This window comes from Emys orbicularis, chromosome 1, assembly GCF_028017835.1.
Source record: "Emys orbicularis isolate rEmyOrb1 chromosome 1, rEmyOrb1.hap1, whole genome shotgun sequence".
Classification (NCBI taxonomy): Eukaryota; Metazoa; Chordata; order Testudines; family Emydidae; genus Emys; species Emys orbicularis.
In genome coordinates this window covers 94,187,506-94,206,005 of record NC_088683.1, presented here as the reverse complement: position 1 = coordinate 94,206,005, position 18,500 = coordinate 94,187,506, and the positions used below count along the sequence as shown (strand labels likewise).

General features: G+C 47.3%; 1 protein-coding gene across 2 annotated transcripts; it reads right to left on the bottom strand.

Annotated features, from left to right (window-relative positions):
* Positions 1 to 1,510: 1,510 nt before the first annotated feature.
* POLDIP3 (DNA polymerase delta interacting protein 3) lies at positions 1,511 to 18,379 on the bottom strand. Of its 2 annotated transcripts, none has more exons than XM_065407596.1 (9): positions 18,154 to 18,379; positions 14,440 to 14,833; positions 10,625 to 10,702; positions 8,659 to 8,754; positions 7,285 to 7,467; positions 6,528 to 6,605; positions 5,285 to 5,414; positions 3,316 to 3,382; positions 1,511 to 2,855 (listed from the first exon to the last, which is right to left on the bottom strand). In XM_065407596.1, exons 1-9 carry the CDS (start codon positions 18,258 to 18,260, stop codon positions 2,681 to 2,683), a joined length of 1,308 nt encoding a protein of 435 aa, XP_065263668.1. In that variant the 5' UTR covers positions 18,261 to 18,379; the 3' UTR covers positions 1,511 to 2,680. The 2 variants fall into 2 exon arrangements, with proteins under 2 accessions (XP_065263668.1, XP_065263675.1); XM_065407603.1 differs by having other exon boundaries at positions 10,625 to 10,699.
* Positions 18,380 to 18,500: the final 121 nt, after the last annotated feature.

Sequence of the window (18,500 nt, the reverse complement as noted above, 5' to 3'; positions counted from 1 at the left end):
TCTCAGAACAGGTACGGAGGAGACAGCAGCAATGCAAGCTTCTCCACATCGTCTCACCAATATATTTCAACCCTGAGGGTTGTTCAGTCTCAAAGCTCCATTCATTCTTTTGCCTTCAAGCTGCCAATAATGTGGACTGACAGTGTCCATTTTGTTAGTGTGGATACCTAGCTACTAAAAACTAGACCAAGCCAACCAATCTCATTTCACATCATAGGACAGCAGCCAGCTATCAGCTGGTAATAATTCTGATGACATACTGAGCTGGGCTGAACTTCAGCACCAAAGTTGTAAGGCTTTGTCATATTAGTACCAATTGCCTGAGTTGAGCCAGGATTGCACTCTCCTCTCACTGCCTCACCTTGTGCTTAACTATGTATGGCATTCACTGAACCAACATTACTGATTTGAGACTTCCCAACTTCTTTCTACCACTGAAGCAGTAGGCTTGATTCAAAGTTCAACTGACCTGGCCTCTGTCAATTTCCTCAGTGTCTTAAAAAGTTTAGAATCCAATCTCTGTATAACAAACATTTATTCTGAAACAGATAATACATAGTCTTCTCCCACCCCTAACACTCCCTTCTCCCACCCCCTTTTATTAAAACACAGATGTCTGATGGGTGATCTAAAAGAGGAACAATTGGTGTTTTAAACCCTTCCCCCACACACTTGCAGTTCACAAGAAGCATCCCCGATAACTGCAGTTATTTTCCAGATACAATGAGTACTCAGAAAAGCAAGTTCTGTTGAGTCCTCAGTTCTTTCCATGGCTACGAGTGATATGGCATGAGAGAGGAATGGTTTGTAGCCACCGGACAGAACAAAGAGTTTGCACAAAACAAGAGTGCAAAAGAAACATAGGGTCCACCAAGAAATGGAGTCTGAATCTACAATGGTACTGGACAGAGTTCACTAAAGAATGTCAGCAGTGCTGACTAGAATTGGTTAGTTTCATAGCTGGAAGGATCAAGTTCAAACTTCAGACAAATTTTGGGGTGGTTTTCACTTCCCTCTTTTCTCATAATACAATTGAAACTAATAGAGTTAGAGCTACCTGGATTTCCCAATTTTCACTGGGTTAATGCTATGCTAACAATGGGAGCACGGCAAGTGCCACCTAGTGGCCAATGGCTCATCACAGACGAACAGTCCCTCCTTGGAAGGTACATTCTTGTGGCTCTACCTGGGGCTTGCTTGGTTTCCATGCTCTCCTCTCTGCTGTATCCCTTACACTGGTTTCCCAACAGCCATCCCTCTGAGGCCATGAAGTGCCTCTACCATCCTTCCAGACCATGTACATGAGCAGCTGTTCTGCATAGCAGGCAAGCAGGGCCGGCTCCAGGGTTTTGGCCGCCCCAAGCAGCCAAAACAAAACAAAAAAAAAGCCGCGATCGCGATCTGCGGCGGCAATTCGACGGGAGGTCCTTCGCTCCCAAGCGGAGTGAGGGACCGTCCGCCGAATTGCCGCCGAATACCTGGACGTGCCGCCCCTCTCCGGAGCCGCCGCCCCAAGCACCTGCTTGAGAAGCTGGTGCCTGGAGCCGGCCCTGCAGCCAAGCATAGCTCACGTGGAGCCCTTTTACAATTGATACTCCTTCAGAGCAGGTGGACAAGAGGATTATTTCCTACACATTAGTACATGACTTACTCCCCAACCCACTCCTCTCCATAAAATTGGACTGGAGATGCTAGAAGGACTTCCCAGTCCCCACCCCACCCACTAAAAAAGCTCATGTCCCTACATGGACAGCAGGGGTTGGGAGAACATGATATGATTCAACCTAATTGGAAGGGAAACACTCGATTTCTAGTGTTTCTGGTCAAAGTCCCTGCTCTCACATGAAGTTAGTCCAGAAAGAGGAAGGAAAGGGCAGATCACCCTGGGGTACCCTAAGGAGCGGATATATTCACGTTACACAGAAGCCTGAGCTATTTTCTCCCCCTCAGTGTGTTACTAATGTTGAACTTCACCAGGACAATAGCAGAGGCTTAACTGTGACAGCAAATTAGATGCGGTATGTCTGCACTTGTGCATATTTCCTCCCCACAGCCCAAACTCTTCCATCAGCTGATAAACAGGGGAGCTGGATTCTTCTCAGTGCCTCCACGCGTCACAGCTGCTGATCAGCAAAGCATCTAACAGCTAGGCAGAAGTTGTATCCTACCAGGTGCATGTGAGACAAAACTGTCAAAATGCTACTTGCTTCTGAGCATCACACCTGGCTCCACCCCAAATGCAGCAGCTTTAAAAATTAAATCTGGTATCAAGCGACAATAACAGAGGGGCTTCACCTTTCGGTCAGAGGTTGTTAGCCGGAGGACAAGAGGTTCTGTTTATCATTCCCCTTCCCTCAAAGTCTCTAGGTGCACTTTTAATAGCTGGCCACAAGGGGGCGTGGAGCAAAAGAGGGAGTTGCATGGGTCTATGCTTGGTAATATATCTCACTGGCAGAAGGGGGAGGTTATTCTCTTGGAAAAATGTGGAAGAAAACTCCAACTACGAAAACAGAAAATACACACATGAGAGGGAACACTACTGTACAGGAAGGTAGCGATCATAGAAAACAAAAAACACAAGGTGGGCAAACACAGAAACACCTGCGCTCCCACGTGATTCTCCCCATTCCATGCCTTCAGCAAGTTTTCCAGTCCACTGCTCGCCTCCACTCTTCTCTTCTCAGAGTTTGATTTTGAATTCTGTGGGCTGCACAGAGACAGAGGCCGCCGAGGATTTGAAGAGCGCCTTCAAAATGGTGTCAGGGTCCACCTCAGCTGGCGGATTTGAGGAGGCAGCTGCACTTGACCGCCGTGGTTCTACTTCCTTCTTCACAGAGGGGGTATCGCTTAATCGACTGCATGATGAAAAACAGACAATAGTTAACCTCACATTACAATAAGTCTAGGGCAGCCTCAGAAGCTACTGTTCCCCCTCCAAGACATTGGGTGCGTGGCTTAAGATATGCTATTGGCCGTGGAAGGGTTCTGGTCCCAGCCTCTCATTCCTGAGCCAGCAGGGACTAGGGACGCTATGGAAACAGACTGCAGCACACTCAACTCAGGTGCATGCGAAGGGAACGCTGGCACTGATGGGCTGTGGAAGAAGTCCCATCTTGTTTTCCTTGAGTGGAAAGGCAGCGGCTGCAACCCAGCGCTAGGTGCAGCTGAAGGGGTGTAGGTGAGAAAGGGCTACCGAGGATTTTCTTGTGAGAAGATTTTACCATGGAAAAATTTTCCTCCTGCACCTCACCTCAAAAAGACCTCCTCAAAACAGAACCTGCAAATTCTTTTGGCTCTTCCACCCTGAGCACTTACAGCAAGATTGGTTGATCTGATGTGATGACATTCCCGTTCATGTGAAGGTTGCACTTCATTGGCTGCCCTAAAAAAACCCAAAACCAAATTTCATATCCCCAGCAAGGCAAGACCCCAGAAGTATTACACTGACGTGCAGACAGAGATGAGCGGACGCAGCCCCACACATTGGGGAATTGTGGGGAGCCATTAGAGACAGCAGCTTCACTCTTGAGTCATGGCAAAGTCCGAGCACTTGCAAGCAGCAGCGGAGCTACCGTAAGAGCTTAATGCAATTACAACACTCTAGCACCGGCATAACAGCTGGCCGAGCAATTACAGAGTAGGCTGCAATGGTTTAGCCCTTAGGTTCCAGATACCCTTTAATTGGACTAGTTTAGTACCTGATAGATTTCAGAATTTGTTTTCACTGTTACCAGAGATTCAGAAAATCTCTGAAGTACAAGGGCAAATTCACATGCTTCAAAACATGTATCAAGTTGAAAAGTATGCCTTTCAGACTGCTTATAGAGTATCCACTTTATGTACTAAGTATGATGTATTGTGCTTTGTAACTAAGGCTGTACAACAACCCCATTATAGTTTTGCTATGGGAATGTTATTGCTTGTATTGTTATTAGTTAGCTTAGGATTATGTTATTGTTGCTGTAAAAGACGTAATAATAGTAATACCTTTCATGTTCATGCTAATCATGCATTGTCATTACATCCAATCAGAATCGCTAAAATTGAAACATCTGATATAGAATCTGAAGTCCAGGACTTGATGCAAATAGAGGTTTGAGAATGTTTGTTGTACTAGAAGTACAAAAGGGGGGGTTGTGGAAGCAGAAAAAGAACTGTCAGAAAAGAACTGCAATGCATGACAGTTTGTTAGCAAGAGTCAGGCTAACTGTAGCCCTGATAACGCGAGATTTGTAGAAGCGAGGATTGTGTGAGGCGGGTGAGAAAGTACTGTGTGAGAAGTTATTGTGACCTTGTATAGATAAGGTGTAGAAGACCTTGTGTAGATAAGGTATAGGAAATATTGTATGTTGGCAAGAGTCAAAACAATTAAGAAATAAGATATCAAGATGGCTTATGTATAACAAAATGCAGCTGTCCCTCATTATTTTCTGTAATGAAAGGTATAAATGCTTGTTGTAATTAGGTATCAGGGAGAGAGACCTGCTTAGCTCTCTCCCTCTGCACAATTGTGAGAGTTAATAAAGCTTCTGACTTGCTGCACCCAAACAAAAGAGTGAGAACTCAGTTTTTCAATGGTTTAGCAAAGATGCAGGAGAATCTCCGGTTCTGAGCTGCTTGCACCTTAAGTGACTTTGCTCGCTAGGATAAAGTTACAAGAGCCATCAATCCTCAAGCTCAAGGGCAAAGAGCAAGTGAATAACCATCTAGAGTCAGCAACGAATTTCCATCTACAATAATACATCAGTAAATTGATTTAGCTGAATCACTGTACTATTCAAAATCCGTACAGAGACTGATATTCATTTTTGCAAATCCCTGATTTCAGAAATGCTTTGGATGTGCCTTGAGGCCTTTGCAAAAAACAGGGGTTCGTTATACTGCACAAGCAGGGACACTATGCCTTCCTGTGAAGTGTCCAGCATTGGCTGGGGTCAGAGACAGGATACTGGATTAGATGCACCAATAGTTTTATCTGGTGGGAAGAATTTTGTGCTTTTAACTTCAGCGGAAGCCAGATGCAACCTTTGAGCTAGACCTCTCCCCTAGGGAAATAGATTTTGAAAACAACGCTGATGGACAGTGGAGATACTCAACTACCTACATAAAACCTGTAGCATTGAACCCCAACCCCCTTCGTCCAGCTCTCAGTAGCATTCCCTGACACACACACTCTCCTTGAGCAGCACAAGAAGACTCTGAATTACCGTCTGAAATCTGCACCGAGCTGGAAAGCCTTTGATTGATTCATGCACCCCACCTTCAACTCCAGCCTCAAACTTACCATCTAAGCATCTGTTGTTGTATTTTTTATATGCTGTGATGGCATCTTCCTTCTTCACAAAGACCACTTCAGCCACTCCAGGGTGCACGAGACGGGCCCGCTTTAGAGCGCCACACACACAGAACAGCTCCTGAGGACAGACAGCAGGTCATGGCTGTGGTTGCTGTCAGTGCCACATTAGAGTTACTGCTTTGATCTGACGGTCTTACCATGGTGGGCCAGGCTCAGAAAGAGGGCCCCCACATCCACAGTTGAGTAGTTCAAGACTCTGGGAGTGAAACAGCTAGCAGTCTAGAGATATCTACTATGATATAAGTCAGTGGTGGGCAACCTGCGACCCATCAGGGTAATCGGATTGTGGGCCGCGAGACATTTTGCTGATGTTGACCGTCCACAGGCACGGCCCCCTGAAGCTCCCAGTGGCTGCAGTTTGTCGTTCCTGGCCAATGGGAGCTGCAGGAAGCAGCAGACCACCGGGATGTGCTGGCTGCCGCCCCCCGCAGCTCCCATTGGCCGAGGATGGCAAAAGCGACCACTGGGAGCTGCGGGGGGCCGTGTCTGTGGACGGTCAATGTCAGCAAAATGTCTCGGGGCCCGTAATCAGATTACCCTAATGGGCTGCAGGTTGCCCACCATTGGTATAAGTACTTGGTGTCTGATAGATTGATTACTAACACTACTGCAGGATGAAGCGTTCAAGGTTACTTTAGTCATACCATAGGAAATAACTGAAAGAATTCATAGCATAGGAAATAACTGGAGTTAAACCCAGTAACCCCCCTCTGTCTAACTGAAAGAGAGAGGAAGGTTTTTCCAAAGTGGGATTAAAAGGATTTCCATGTTTTTCATTTCTGAAAGGAACATGAATTAAAATTCTAATCGGCCGGGGGCCTATGTTTAGTGCTCAGGGGCTGGGAGCACAAGGGAGGCTTACTATGTGCAAGTGCTGTGGAGGTTTTGGGTGTGGAGGGTGGGCAGTAGAAGGGTGAGAACAATGCCATGTATCCCTTGATATCAACTCCTCCAGCCAACTAGAGATGGTCTCAATGCACCCTAAAAGGGATTTTTCTTCAGCATAAAGGTTAAGAAGTGGAAGGTAGGGAACTCTCAGAACTCTTCCAAAAAACAAAAACAAATGCCAACCCCTGCACCAACACAAAATGTGGCTAGTGCAATCAAATCTATGGAGAGGGGCATGGGGGAAATTCTAGCCACACAGAGCCCAGCAATAAATGGCACTCACAACAATGTCTTCCTCTGTGACTCTGGGGTGCAGATTGTTCACAGTCATCTTTGTACCTTCCAAAGGGCTGAACACCGGCTGCCAACACAAAGAAGAGCATATCATATGCAGAAGGACAGAGTAAAAGACATCAGAGAAGACATCATGGCAGAGAAAGCATGAATAAACTGAAGCAAATAGGGCCCTAGGGAAGGCAAATGGGAGACGGGAGAGGGAAAAACAATGTTGAGAAACTAAGACGGTACTAAGCTCCCTCAAACCCAGCCCAACTGATCTTTACAGATAAAGCCCATCTTTCCTGCTGATAGGTCTCTGAAGTAATTTTTCCATCTCAACCCCAAGTGTGACAATTAGTTTAGCCATGCACATGTAAACAGTCAGTTAAATCCCATTGGTCCCTGAAGTCACCATTGGTGTCGAAGTAACCACCCATTTCTTATCTTTTATCCTAGTAACATGGATTTTGCCAGGACTTCTGGGGGACAGAAAATTCAACAAAAGCATCAAGATGGGAAGCCCACACGTTCCCTCTTCTTACTGTTTAGCAATCAATGAGGATTCATAGACAGATTCAGCTTTAAAATGCCTGGAAGTGGGTTCTAATCACCTAGATTGGCTTGACCCTCTAAGTAACAAATCCCATGCTGAGGGTGTGGGAGGGAGATGTCGAGGCGAGCTCTCCATCCAGCCCATCTAGACAGATTTTAGAGGTGTGGAGGGTCTCCAATAGAAGGCAGACCCCTTATCTTGTACTCACCTCAACAGGTGCTGGTTCTTTCGGTGGTTCCTCCTTGGTCACCAAGGTCCGGGACATGTTTGTCAGGGCCTTTGTCCGAATGGGAGAGAGAGGTGCTGGGGGGGCTGTATAGGTGTCATTCTGGACCACTTTGGTGAGGGGGACCGTCTTGGAAAGAGAGAACTTATTGCCACTCAGTCCAGCCTAAACAAAGGGTGAATAACAGCATCCTTGAAAGATGTAACCTTCTCAATCAGAAACCCCTTTTCAAGCAGCAATAGCCAGGGAGAGTTACCAACACACACTGAGGTGCTGTCACACTCTCCCAGTCCGATGACTTTATGTGCTACTGGAGACTCTCAGCAGCTCCATCCCTGGCTGGGGAAAATAAGCTAAAGCACTTAGGGATGCATTTAGCCTAAAAGACAGTCGTCACCGCTCCTTGCAGACAAGCACTGTTAAAAGGTACTTGTTTTCACATTGCAGTAGTAAAGCTCAGTTAAGAAGGATTTTCATTTTACATCATTCATCCTGAAGATCCCAAAGCACTTTTCAAACTGCCTGCAGTGATCACGCATCCATTAAGATTCAACTATCTATGGGCTAGAATGCAGTGGCCTTTCTTCTCCAGAAACACTAACCTAGTATCACAGGAAGAGATGTGAAGAATAACATCTCCAGTTGCAGGCTGCTTGGGGAGTTTTAGATCAGCAGAATATAACGGAATGTGGTCAGTGTATTGGAACTAACATCTCTAGTCTTGCAAAAAAACATCCAGGAATTTTTAATGACCTCAAGTGGTCAGGAGCTCAGTTTTAAATCTTAGTCAGATGCTGGCAACTCCAGGAGTTAAGTGGCATTGATTCAGCACTGACTTAGATGGACCAAACCAGATTGTGCGCGCCAGGACAGCCACATCTATTTGCCTGCTTTTCCACCCTCCCCCAGATGGTTGGTGCCTGCTGATAGGCAGCCAGCTGCAATTTTGCAATGCAAGAGGATCTCTCTCTCTAGTTGTCCAGTCTTGGATCAGTGAGACCAGAAAGTTTCCACTACTCGCATGCTCAGGCAATGATGAGCCAGGTTCAAGGAACTATTCCCCACAAGGGGAAGACAGCCAAAAGCCAACATGCAGGAATCTCCTACCAGTGACGGTAAGCAGTCATTCTGGCTGCAAAAGGCTTGTAACACTGTACAGAGCCCAAAGGGGACTCCTTTGACCTGCAAGGTAAAGCTGGAAGCACAGGCATAAAGGGAAGGGAGGGGCTGAGGGCAAACACATTCCAAGGGGATCTTTTACATACTTTAAAAGAACATAAGCCCTGTAAAGCTGCAGCCTGCGTGTCCACCCAAGGTGAGCATGGTGTGGTGGGGACTGTTGAGGCACTCCCTTACCGCGTTGTGCAGGAAGCTGTTTGTGGTGGTGATTTTCATCTGTTTGCTAGGAAGGGGAGATACGCTTTCATCATCATCTTCCATGTCATACAGGCCCTAAAGACAAACAGCAAGCAAACAACAGTCTCACAAGGGCGTGGTTTTACTTTAGATGGCACCTTGCCCATCACCTTCCTCTCCCCATCTCCAGTCTTCTGAGAAACAGAGCTGCTCACTGTCAGAGAGATGGTAGCAACAACCCCTCTCTGTGCCTTGCTCCTGCCTTCACAACTCAGTGACAAAGAACTGAGGTTGGATAAATCTGATTCAAAAAGCAAGTGAACACAAGAATGCCCTCGCACTGTGACCTCTTCCTCAGGGATGCCACAGCAAAGAGAGTTCTCCAGAAATACTGCAACTACATACAGATTTCTGAATCCCTAGACATTATGTGGACTCATGGACAACATTAATACAGTGAAGATTTAGTGCCTGCTGTTCCTTAGCATCCTGCCAGCTATCAGCCTAAAGCAGGAAATAGGAGTCTGTTCCAAGCATAAGGTGCAGTAATGAAGAAAGCATGAAGGCAAGAGATGCAGCAGGACTGTAAGGGTACGTCTTCACTTACATCCGGGTCCGGATGTAAGCAATCGATTTTCTGAGTTCGATTTATCGCGTCTGGTTAAGACGCGATAAATCGATCCCGGATCGATCCCGGAAGTGCCCCGGATCGATCCCGGAAGTGCTCGCCTTCGACGCTGGTACTCCAGCTCGGCGAGCGGAGTACGCAGCATCGACGGGGGAGCCTTCCTGCCGCGTCTGGACCGCGGTAACGTCGGACTAAGGTACTTCGAATTCAGCTACGTTATTAACGTAGCTGAATTTGCGTACCTTAGTCCGAAGTGGGGGGGTTAGTGTAGACCAGCCCTAAGAAGAGGGATGGTTGGATGAAATGAGAGCAGAAGTGTTGGTAGGGATGGAGTTGTGAGGAACACTGAGGATGAGGACAAGGGGCTTGTATCTGACGTGGATGGAAAGAGAAAGTTGGTGGAATGCAGCAACATTGCCAGAAGAAAGGAAGAAAGAATTGTTCTAAGCAATGGCATTCTGGGCGTAAATTAAGAGGTAAGACCAAAGAAGGCCAGAGAGAAGGTAATTGCACTAATCAAGGCAAGAGATGACCAAGACGTGAAAAAGGTTTTACCATAGCTATGAAGAGGAAAAAATAGATTTGAGAGATATTGTAGAGGAAAACCCCAAAAGAAACAAGAGCCTGGTTACAGAAGGAGAGAGAAAAGCATCAAAGGTGATGAGAATGTTACAAGTCTGGCTGGCGCTAAAGCTTTCAAATGCAAATATGGTAAAGAAAGTGACAGTACAGAGTGCCAGATGTCTCCCTCAGACTTCCAGAGGAGGTGTGCTCAGTTAACGAACACAGGAACTACCAGGCTAAATCACAACACTGGTCAACCTGATCCAGCATCCTGCCTCATCAGGGACTAGTATTCAGAACTTCTGAGAAAGGTGAACCCCCCACATAACGCACCCGGTCATTTATGAACAAATCACAATCCGATCCAGCCTAGCAGGCTGGATGTTGGACAAGATGGACCAACTGCATGATCTGGTGCAATATTACCAATAATTTTATCACAAGAGTCTGGAGGAAAGGGAGACAGGAGAGGATTCTGCAAAGAAACTTTAAAATTCAGAAAGGCAAAGGTTGGAAATACCACCCTGTGTTCTCAGAACTGTCATGTACGATAGCTACAATATAAAAGGCCCCTTTTATTTGACCTCTTCTCCTCCTACCTTCTTTACAAGAACACAAAAGAGTCAAGCTGTGAAAGAACTTTCAAATTCCTCCTTTTCCAAGGTACTGGAACCCAGAGGAAAATGAAAGATGCCCCGTCACATTTACTAATCCTTGGGGAAAACACATAACAACAAGTGGATAGTACCAATACTGCCAGTGAATGGAACTCACCTGTCTCTGTGTGTGGTTGTTCACTACATTGATCCTCATTCCTGCAGGATGAGAGTGTCCTGGGGCTGCAGCCTTCTGCTGTGATATCAGAGGAAAGAAACAGCCAAAGTATTAACACCAAAATCTGCCATTGCCAATCTCAAAACAGGGCAGCCATTTGTTCATTCCAAGAATACTTAAACAAGACTCTCACCCCTGCTCTCATATACACCATGGCACGACATCGAGACAAAGCCTCAGTTAGAAGGCACGGAAGAGACAGAATAATGCAGAATCAATTTTTTTTTTCTGTAGTAAGTGTTCACCATGATACACCAGCCCAAAACAACAAAGGAATTAAGAGCTAAGTCCTAGGTAGAGGATTTATAACTGCCAATTATGTGAGCTTTGGCTCAAGATTAGTGGGAGATGAATTTAAAACCTACAAGGCTAAGATCAGACTTGTGCATATACAAATATTAAATACAGCTAAGTGACAGGATCTGCAGACTGCCCTTCTTTGGTGCTGTGGGGAGCAACAGTGCATATAACCACATTTTATGGTACTGCCCAGAAGCCTACACCCTAAGGATCAACGTCATTCAAAAGTTCTGTTCTATATCAAGCATGAACTTAGCCCTGTTCTAGTATGAAGTTTTGCTTGAATCTAATGCTGCACAAGATGGTACAGCCGGTCCTTTCAGCAGTCTGACCAGTTACCCTGCGCGACTGGAATAAACCCAGGGTCTACAACTTCACCATTCCATAACTGAAGGTTCCTTTTCTGGAATATTGGGTATCTTAACAATTTAGCAGCCATCTTTGAGAGCAGTATGTAACTTGTCCAGGACAATGGAGCTAATACTCCCTTTGCAAAAGTAGCATGGGAACTTTTAATAATCACAACCAGTCAGAGCCTGTTTTGCATTTCTAGACGGCAGCATCTCCCACAGCACAGCTCCCTCTAGCTCTATACTCTGACACTGATTCAGATTCAGAGAGAATGTCTTCCCTACTAAACCACCAACACCACTTCCTGCAGCACCCTGAGGTTTCCTTAGAGGCCTCTCATTCAGGTAATGATCAAGCTCAATCTTCCATTCATTTCGGAGATCTGACAAGCTTGCATCCCAAGGCAACATGGCTGTCTGCCTGATGGGACCAGGACAGTTTAGTTTGTGGGTTGTGAGCAGGGACATTTGCAAACAGCTGGGAATTTTGGCAAAACCTGGGAAGAATCTTAGACCACGTGTAGGATTTCCTTTGTGGTTTTAGTTATGTGATTTCATGTTCAGTTTTTAACTCTACTATGCACAATTCCAGCAGTTCTCAAACTGTGGGTCGGGACCCCAAAGTGGGTTGCAATCCCATTTTAATGGGGTCACCAGGGCCAACATTAGACTTGCTGGGACCCAGGGCTGAAGCTGAAGTCTGAGCTCCCCCCCACAAGGGGCAGCGGGGCTCGGGCTCCACCCCTCCCACCCCTGAGGTCATGTAGTAATTTTGTTGTCATAAGGGGGTCGCGGTGCAATGAAGTTTGAGAAGCCCTGCACTACTCCTTAGTCAGCTCTGTAGGGCAAGAGGAGTCAGTCATAAATATCAGTAAGGTCATTAAAGTAGACCAAGTTTTCAGAAGCCACTTAAATCTTATAGTGTGCACTGCAAGCGTCTAACGCCTCACAGCTGAGAGCTCTGTACACAACCCTTTACCTTAACTGTCAAGGATTGCTGTAAGTGTCAACTATTTGAATAATCAAAGACTATGGGAAGCTTTACTGTACTGTGATTAATGCATCACACTACCATGTGAGAGAGCCAGCCTCTATCCTTTGGCCCAGTCTCTCACTCCCCAGGCTGGCAAGGACTGGGAACTCTACAGAGGTAATATGCAATTTCTCTGGTCTTTCTGAGGAAGAAGCATGTTAGGATGCTCTGAAGCAAAACCTGTAGATGAGGAAAGAGCTAGATCAATGGGCTCCAAAGAGAGCCTTATTCAGTCCTCCAAATTCAAGGGGGAAATGGCTTTTCCTAGCAGACATGGGAAGCAGCTGAGAAGAGTGGTCAGGTAAGAGATTCGACAAAAGGTTTTGGTAGCTTTGGTGCTCGTCCTAAGGAGGAGGACAGTTTAGCAGACAGAAGGGGTCAGGATCAGGTTGTAAGTGCCTGTTATCATGTGCAGTGGTTTGCTGCTCTCCCCCAGCTCCTTTCCTTTTAGCTGTCCAGCATCCTCTCTTCCTTTACAGTGACATCGGGGTCTACTTACTGCACTAAGTGCATGTGTAGTTCATTGCGGAGCCTGGCAGGTGATAAGTGGCACTAGGGTCCAGCAGGGTTAGCTGAGATTCAAGTTACCTGAGGGCAGTGGTGGATTACCACACAGGCCCACAGAGCCTGTGCCCAGGAGCCCCGGCCAATGTGAGGGCTCCCACAGGAGCACTGCAACTCTGGCCCTGCCCCCTGCTTCTCCTCTCCTTCCAGGGTCCTGCCACCCTGCTCCTCCTCTTTCCCGAGGCCCCGCCCGCTGGCCAGGCTGGCAGCCAGAGCCCGGTGAGCATATTCCCCCCTGCCTCCCTGTGCGGGGCTGGCCCGGGCCCTGCTGCTCACCCCCAAGCACTGCCATTCCTCCCCCCCACACACACACACACACACACACTCCCTTTTTGGCAAAACTGGCCATTTATCCCGTTTACTCTTGACAACTGATGATCAGTTGGCAAGAAAAAATGGGACAAATGCCCAGTTTTGCCAAAAAAACTCAGGACATCTGGGGCAGGTCTTAAAGACGGGATTGTCCCAGCCAAATTGGGATGTATGGTCACCCTAGGCTGTACGAAGAGCCACCCAGGGAGCCTGGGCAGCTTTGCGGAGTCCTGGACTCTTCATTTACCTTGGGCAGGGGGGTCAGGACTCCCCACAGCTTCCAGCCAGGCCACAGGGCCTTGGAGGGGACAGGGAGGAGCATGAGGCAGGGCCCCTTAGCAGGGAGGAGCATGGGGGGCCCAAATGTTCTTTGTGCCCAGGGCCCCAATAAATCTTAATCCACCTCTGCCTGAGGGTGGATGGGAAAGGTTGTACCCATGGCAAGGGGGTAAAGTCAGAGTTCAGTGAGCAGAGGAAAGATGGCAGGCCAATCAGTTGGTTACATTGAAACTGGGACAAAATCTCAGTTTTATAATTTGTCAGTAACTAGGCCACTTCCTGAAAACGAGAACTTTCCTGCTAAAACAGGTCATCATCAGCTTGTGCTGGAAAAGGGCTGGAATAGAAGAGTAGATGGGGGAAACGAAGACAAAAAATGTAGATATCTGTTATAAATGCAAATAACTGCATATTCTAACTTGTAATCTTATTCTTGCGGAGAGTCCTAGCCAATTAACAGAATATCCAACCACGCTGTCCAGATGGGTGTTTTGCTATGATGATCAGCAGTGTAGGAGTTAATGACGATACCTATATTTTCCTCAGATTTTTTTTGGGCAAGATGGGGGTGCTTCAGACCTCTCAGTGCTACTACTTCAGTCTGTCTGAAGACTCAGAACGCTGCCTTGGTCACATGTAGAAGGTTTTATTGGCAACTAGAAGGACCAGAATAACTTTTGCTTACATGAAAGCTCAGATTTTGCAGAAAACAGAAAACACTCTGAATACCAAAAATCCATAGACACCATAAACCCAGGCATGCCTATTTCAGTGTCTGGGTTAAAATTCATCACTATGGTTCCCGCACTCCTCCTCTGTAATCATTTGGATTCATCTATCCAACCGTTATCATTGTAACTGGCCTGTCATAGCACAGATGGTGGGGATTGAGTGATAGGATAGCAGTGACTACCTACCTGAATTGTTTTGGTGATCTTCATGGCTGGCGTCACTGTCCCCACGGCTGGACTTACAATTGCAGCAGTAGGAGCGCTCCTTTTCAAGCTGATCTTCTCTCTGGCATCTATCACTTTGGTCACCTTCTCAGCAGGCACACTCTGCTGCTTGCGGGAATTCAGCATTTCCCGGGCATCCTGCACTTTCCCTTTGATTTTGAACCGAGCATCTTTCTGAAGCAGTTTCTCCCGAGCATCTTTAACTCCCAGTTTGTGTCGGGCATCAGTGAGGCCAATCTTTTGCCGGGCATCAAACGTCCGTTGGAAGCTGATGGTTGGCGTCGGTCTACTTAGAAGAGTTTGCTGAATCCCAATTCGAGATCGAATGCCTCCAAATACTGGGCTGCTGTTCAGTCTGGAAAAAGAAATTTCGGGCTGATAAAGTGGGTTGTAACATTAATGGAAGCATTTCTGCTAGTGCAAACAAAACCCTGTATTCCCAAACACAACCCCACGTATGCACGTGCATATTCAGAACAGCAGCAGAGTGATATTCCAATAGTTTATTTAATCTAAGCTCCTAGGTGTTTTATAAACTGATTTATAAACTCTCTCTCTCTCTCTCGAGAGAGAGAGATATATATATATGATATGCAAAAGGCAAAACAACAAGATTTTTAAAAATGGGTTCCTAAGTCCATACTTAAGCAGCTATAAATGCTGAACATACAGCAGCTCCCATCAAAGCCCTTATGACTTCAAGGGTTATTTATTTTGGGGGAACCATGCAAGGATCAAAAGGACAGAAACAGCTTTCCATGCTTTTGGATTCAGCTTGTCCTTCAACATGTTCTTTGTAACACAATATGCCTGGTAGAAAAACAAAATGAACCTGTATTGACATCTTTTCAAGAATTCCTGTCAGACAGACACAAGTTATGTTTTCTTGAAGTGCATGACCCTCAGATGTTAGGATGTGTGAGTAGTTTACGCCATTCTCACTTCAATTCACCCAATTCCAGTATTAGCATCTGAGCAGAATTATACAGACTGCTATCTACTTAACGCTGTTGAAATCAGTCAGGATTCTCTGTATTGAGGATTAAGTTAAATCAGTGTTTTCAAGAGAGCAAGGGTTAAAAAAAAAAAAAAAGTAAGTGGTATGATGACTGTCACTTTTCTGTACAGAATCACTCCTGCAGTAACTGAATGATGCCCTAATACAGGAGAAACCAGTAACCACATCACTCCATATAACTCTGTTCCTGTTATTACAAATTCTACTTAACAGCTTGATTGTGACAAATAACGTAAGAGTTATCACCTTCATAATGTTTGAGTGGACAAGCAGATTTTATGCCTAGACTTTTGAATTTTCATGACAATCTTGCAAGCCTGTATTAAACAGCATTATACAGTAATACAAATTTATTCTGCTTGCCAAATACTAAGTAAGGCATATTAGCTGGATCAGAGAGCTTACAAGCTACGTCAGACACCATGAACAAGAAATAGACAAGGCACAAATGTTCAAGTAAGGGATGCTGTTGACAGATTACTGCTGAGCAAATGAAGGTTGTAAGGATTCCTGTTAAGAAGGGTTTTGAAAGAGAGAGGAAGTGCTTGGTGTAATAAACGGCATAAGACTGTTCCAAGCATGCAGGAAAGCATGAATGAAGGGACAAAGCCTTGGCTAGACTAGGATTTAAAAGTGTGTTAAAATGTACTAGCCAAGTAGTTCTCAATCTTTTGGGGCTCAGGATCCATTTGTAAATGTTTATGACCTGTCGCAACCCAGTAAATAGTCTGGGGGTGGAGGTCCTGGGGTGGTTTCAGTGAGATCCTGCCCGGGGGGGTTGAGTCCTGCCCAGCACTCACCCCACAGTGGCAGCTCCTGTGCTGTGGGGCTGGCTGGGTTTGGCTCTCCGCTCCAGGCATTGCAACCTCTGGGGTTACAGTGCTGCTCAGGTTTGGTCTTGCCCCCGGGACTGGACCAAATTTGTGAGTGGAGTTCTAACCTGGCTCATAGGGTTACAGTGTGGCTCACTCAAATTTGGACTGTTGAGGCTCCCGTCATCATGACAGCTGGGCCCTGGGACTCCAGAGGTTGTAGTGCCTGGTGCAGGGAGGCGAGCCCAGCCAGCCCTGTAGGACAGGAGCTGCCACGCGACCCTTTGAAACATTCTCGCAACCCAATTTCTTGCAACCCAACCCATGGGTTGAGAAATGCTGCACTAGTCAATATGCGTAAGCTAACCTGTTTTAGAAGATGATGCTAGACAAAACAGTGTAGACTTTAACTCATCCACCTTAGCACATGTTCAAGTCTAACCTCTCCCCAAACTAAAACCATGGGAGTAGATTGGATTGCCTAGGAAGAGCACAGAGAGAGAAGAGAAGCATGGACAGGGCCTTGAGGGGCATCAAGTGTCTGAGGCAAAAAGGAAGGCCAAAAGCTGCCACAGGAGAAGGTAGCTGGGCAGGAAAATCAAGAGGGCACATAGGCCTTGTCTACATTAGATATATACTTGCTATGCTAAGAATCAGTCTCACCTCTTAACTACCTTATAACACACTTCACATCCACAAGTACGCTGAATAGTTTTGCAGGTGTGATATCAACTGTACGAAGGAGACTATGATTTTTCAGATCTAAATTTCTGTTAATCTGAGTATCAGAGGGGTAGCCGTGTTAGTCTGGATCTGTAAAAAGCAACAAAGAGTCCTGTGGCACCTTAAAGACTAACAGATGTATTGGAACATGCGTCTGACGAAGTGGGCATTCACCCACGAAAGCTCATGCTCCAATACATCTGTTAGTCTTTAAGGTGCCACAGGACTCTTTGTTGCTGTTTAGTCTTTATCATTTCAGCCTGAACTCCTGCCAGTGTGGGTACAGACTAGCCCAAATGTTTAAACTAGTCCTTCCATGTCCCACTGCTTCTGGGAGCTGTGCCGGGAACTGCAGGCAGGGTACCCAAGAACACAGAAAATGTGAAGTCCTACACATAAAGCAGTGTATGCTAGCGTGGCTGCAGGGCAAACCTGCAATAGTTATTGAATCCTTTCAGCACGGCTAGTGTAGACTTGCTGAACCCTTTTTGCTTAGCCTAGTTCAGTTCTCCAGTGTAGACAAAGCCGCAGTAGGGGAGGCCGAGAGAAGAGGAAAGCAGCGGATCGGCAGTCTCGGGAGGCAGCAGGGGGATAACAGCCCCAAGCAAAGCCCTTTACCCTAGCAGGGAGGGGGCTTGCGCAGGCGAAGGCAGGAAGCTAGAGAGCTTAGGGGAGCACTGGGAAAGGGCAGGGCACCCCAAAGCGCCTCGTGGCAGCTCCGCCGATCGCCCGAGGGCACAGCGCCCCCCGCGCTAGGGGCTCAGCGGCCCCCATGGCACTGCCAGGCTGCCAGCCCCAGACGGGAGAGGCCGGTTCCGCACTCGGGGGGGGGGGGGAGAGCTGCACCCCGGGGGGGGGGCGCGGGGAAGAAGCCGCCGCCCCCCAGCTGCCCCCCACCCCGAATCTCCATCCCCCCTCCGGCTCTGACCGACAACAAGGCCAGCCAATTAGCATCTAGATAGGGGTCCCAGGGGACAGCGACACAGCCAATGGGAAGTCGGGGGTGTGAGGAGGAGGCGGGCGCTTTTGCAACAGGCCCGGGGCCGGGGCGATAGTGGGGCTCGGGGTCCCGCCGGTGACTCCCCGCCCCGGCGCGCTGCGTCCCGGCCCCCGGCCGCTCACCTCCCCTTCACAGTCACACCGCGCTTCCGGATGAGCTCGTCCAGGGACAGGTCCGCCATCTTGTCGCGGGGCCCAGAGACAAGACGCAGCGAGCGAGGCCCGGACATGAGACTAAACTGCTTCCGCTTCCCCGCCCAGCTCCGCGCGACCCTTCCCGGGCGCGCGCAGCAAAGAGGACGCGAAGTAAAGGCGCGCGGTTCCCACGATCCCGTGCGGCCGAAGACTCTAATTTACATACGCGACGACGGTTACCTTGATCGATTTCTACCCCGAAAACAACGCTCACGCTGAAAAGAGACACGGGTGGAAGCGTCAGGAGGGTCTGGGACTGCGGCCTGGCTTGACCT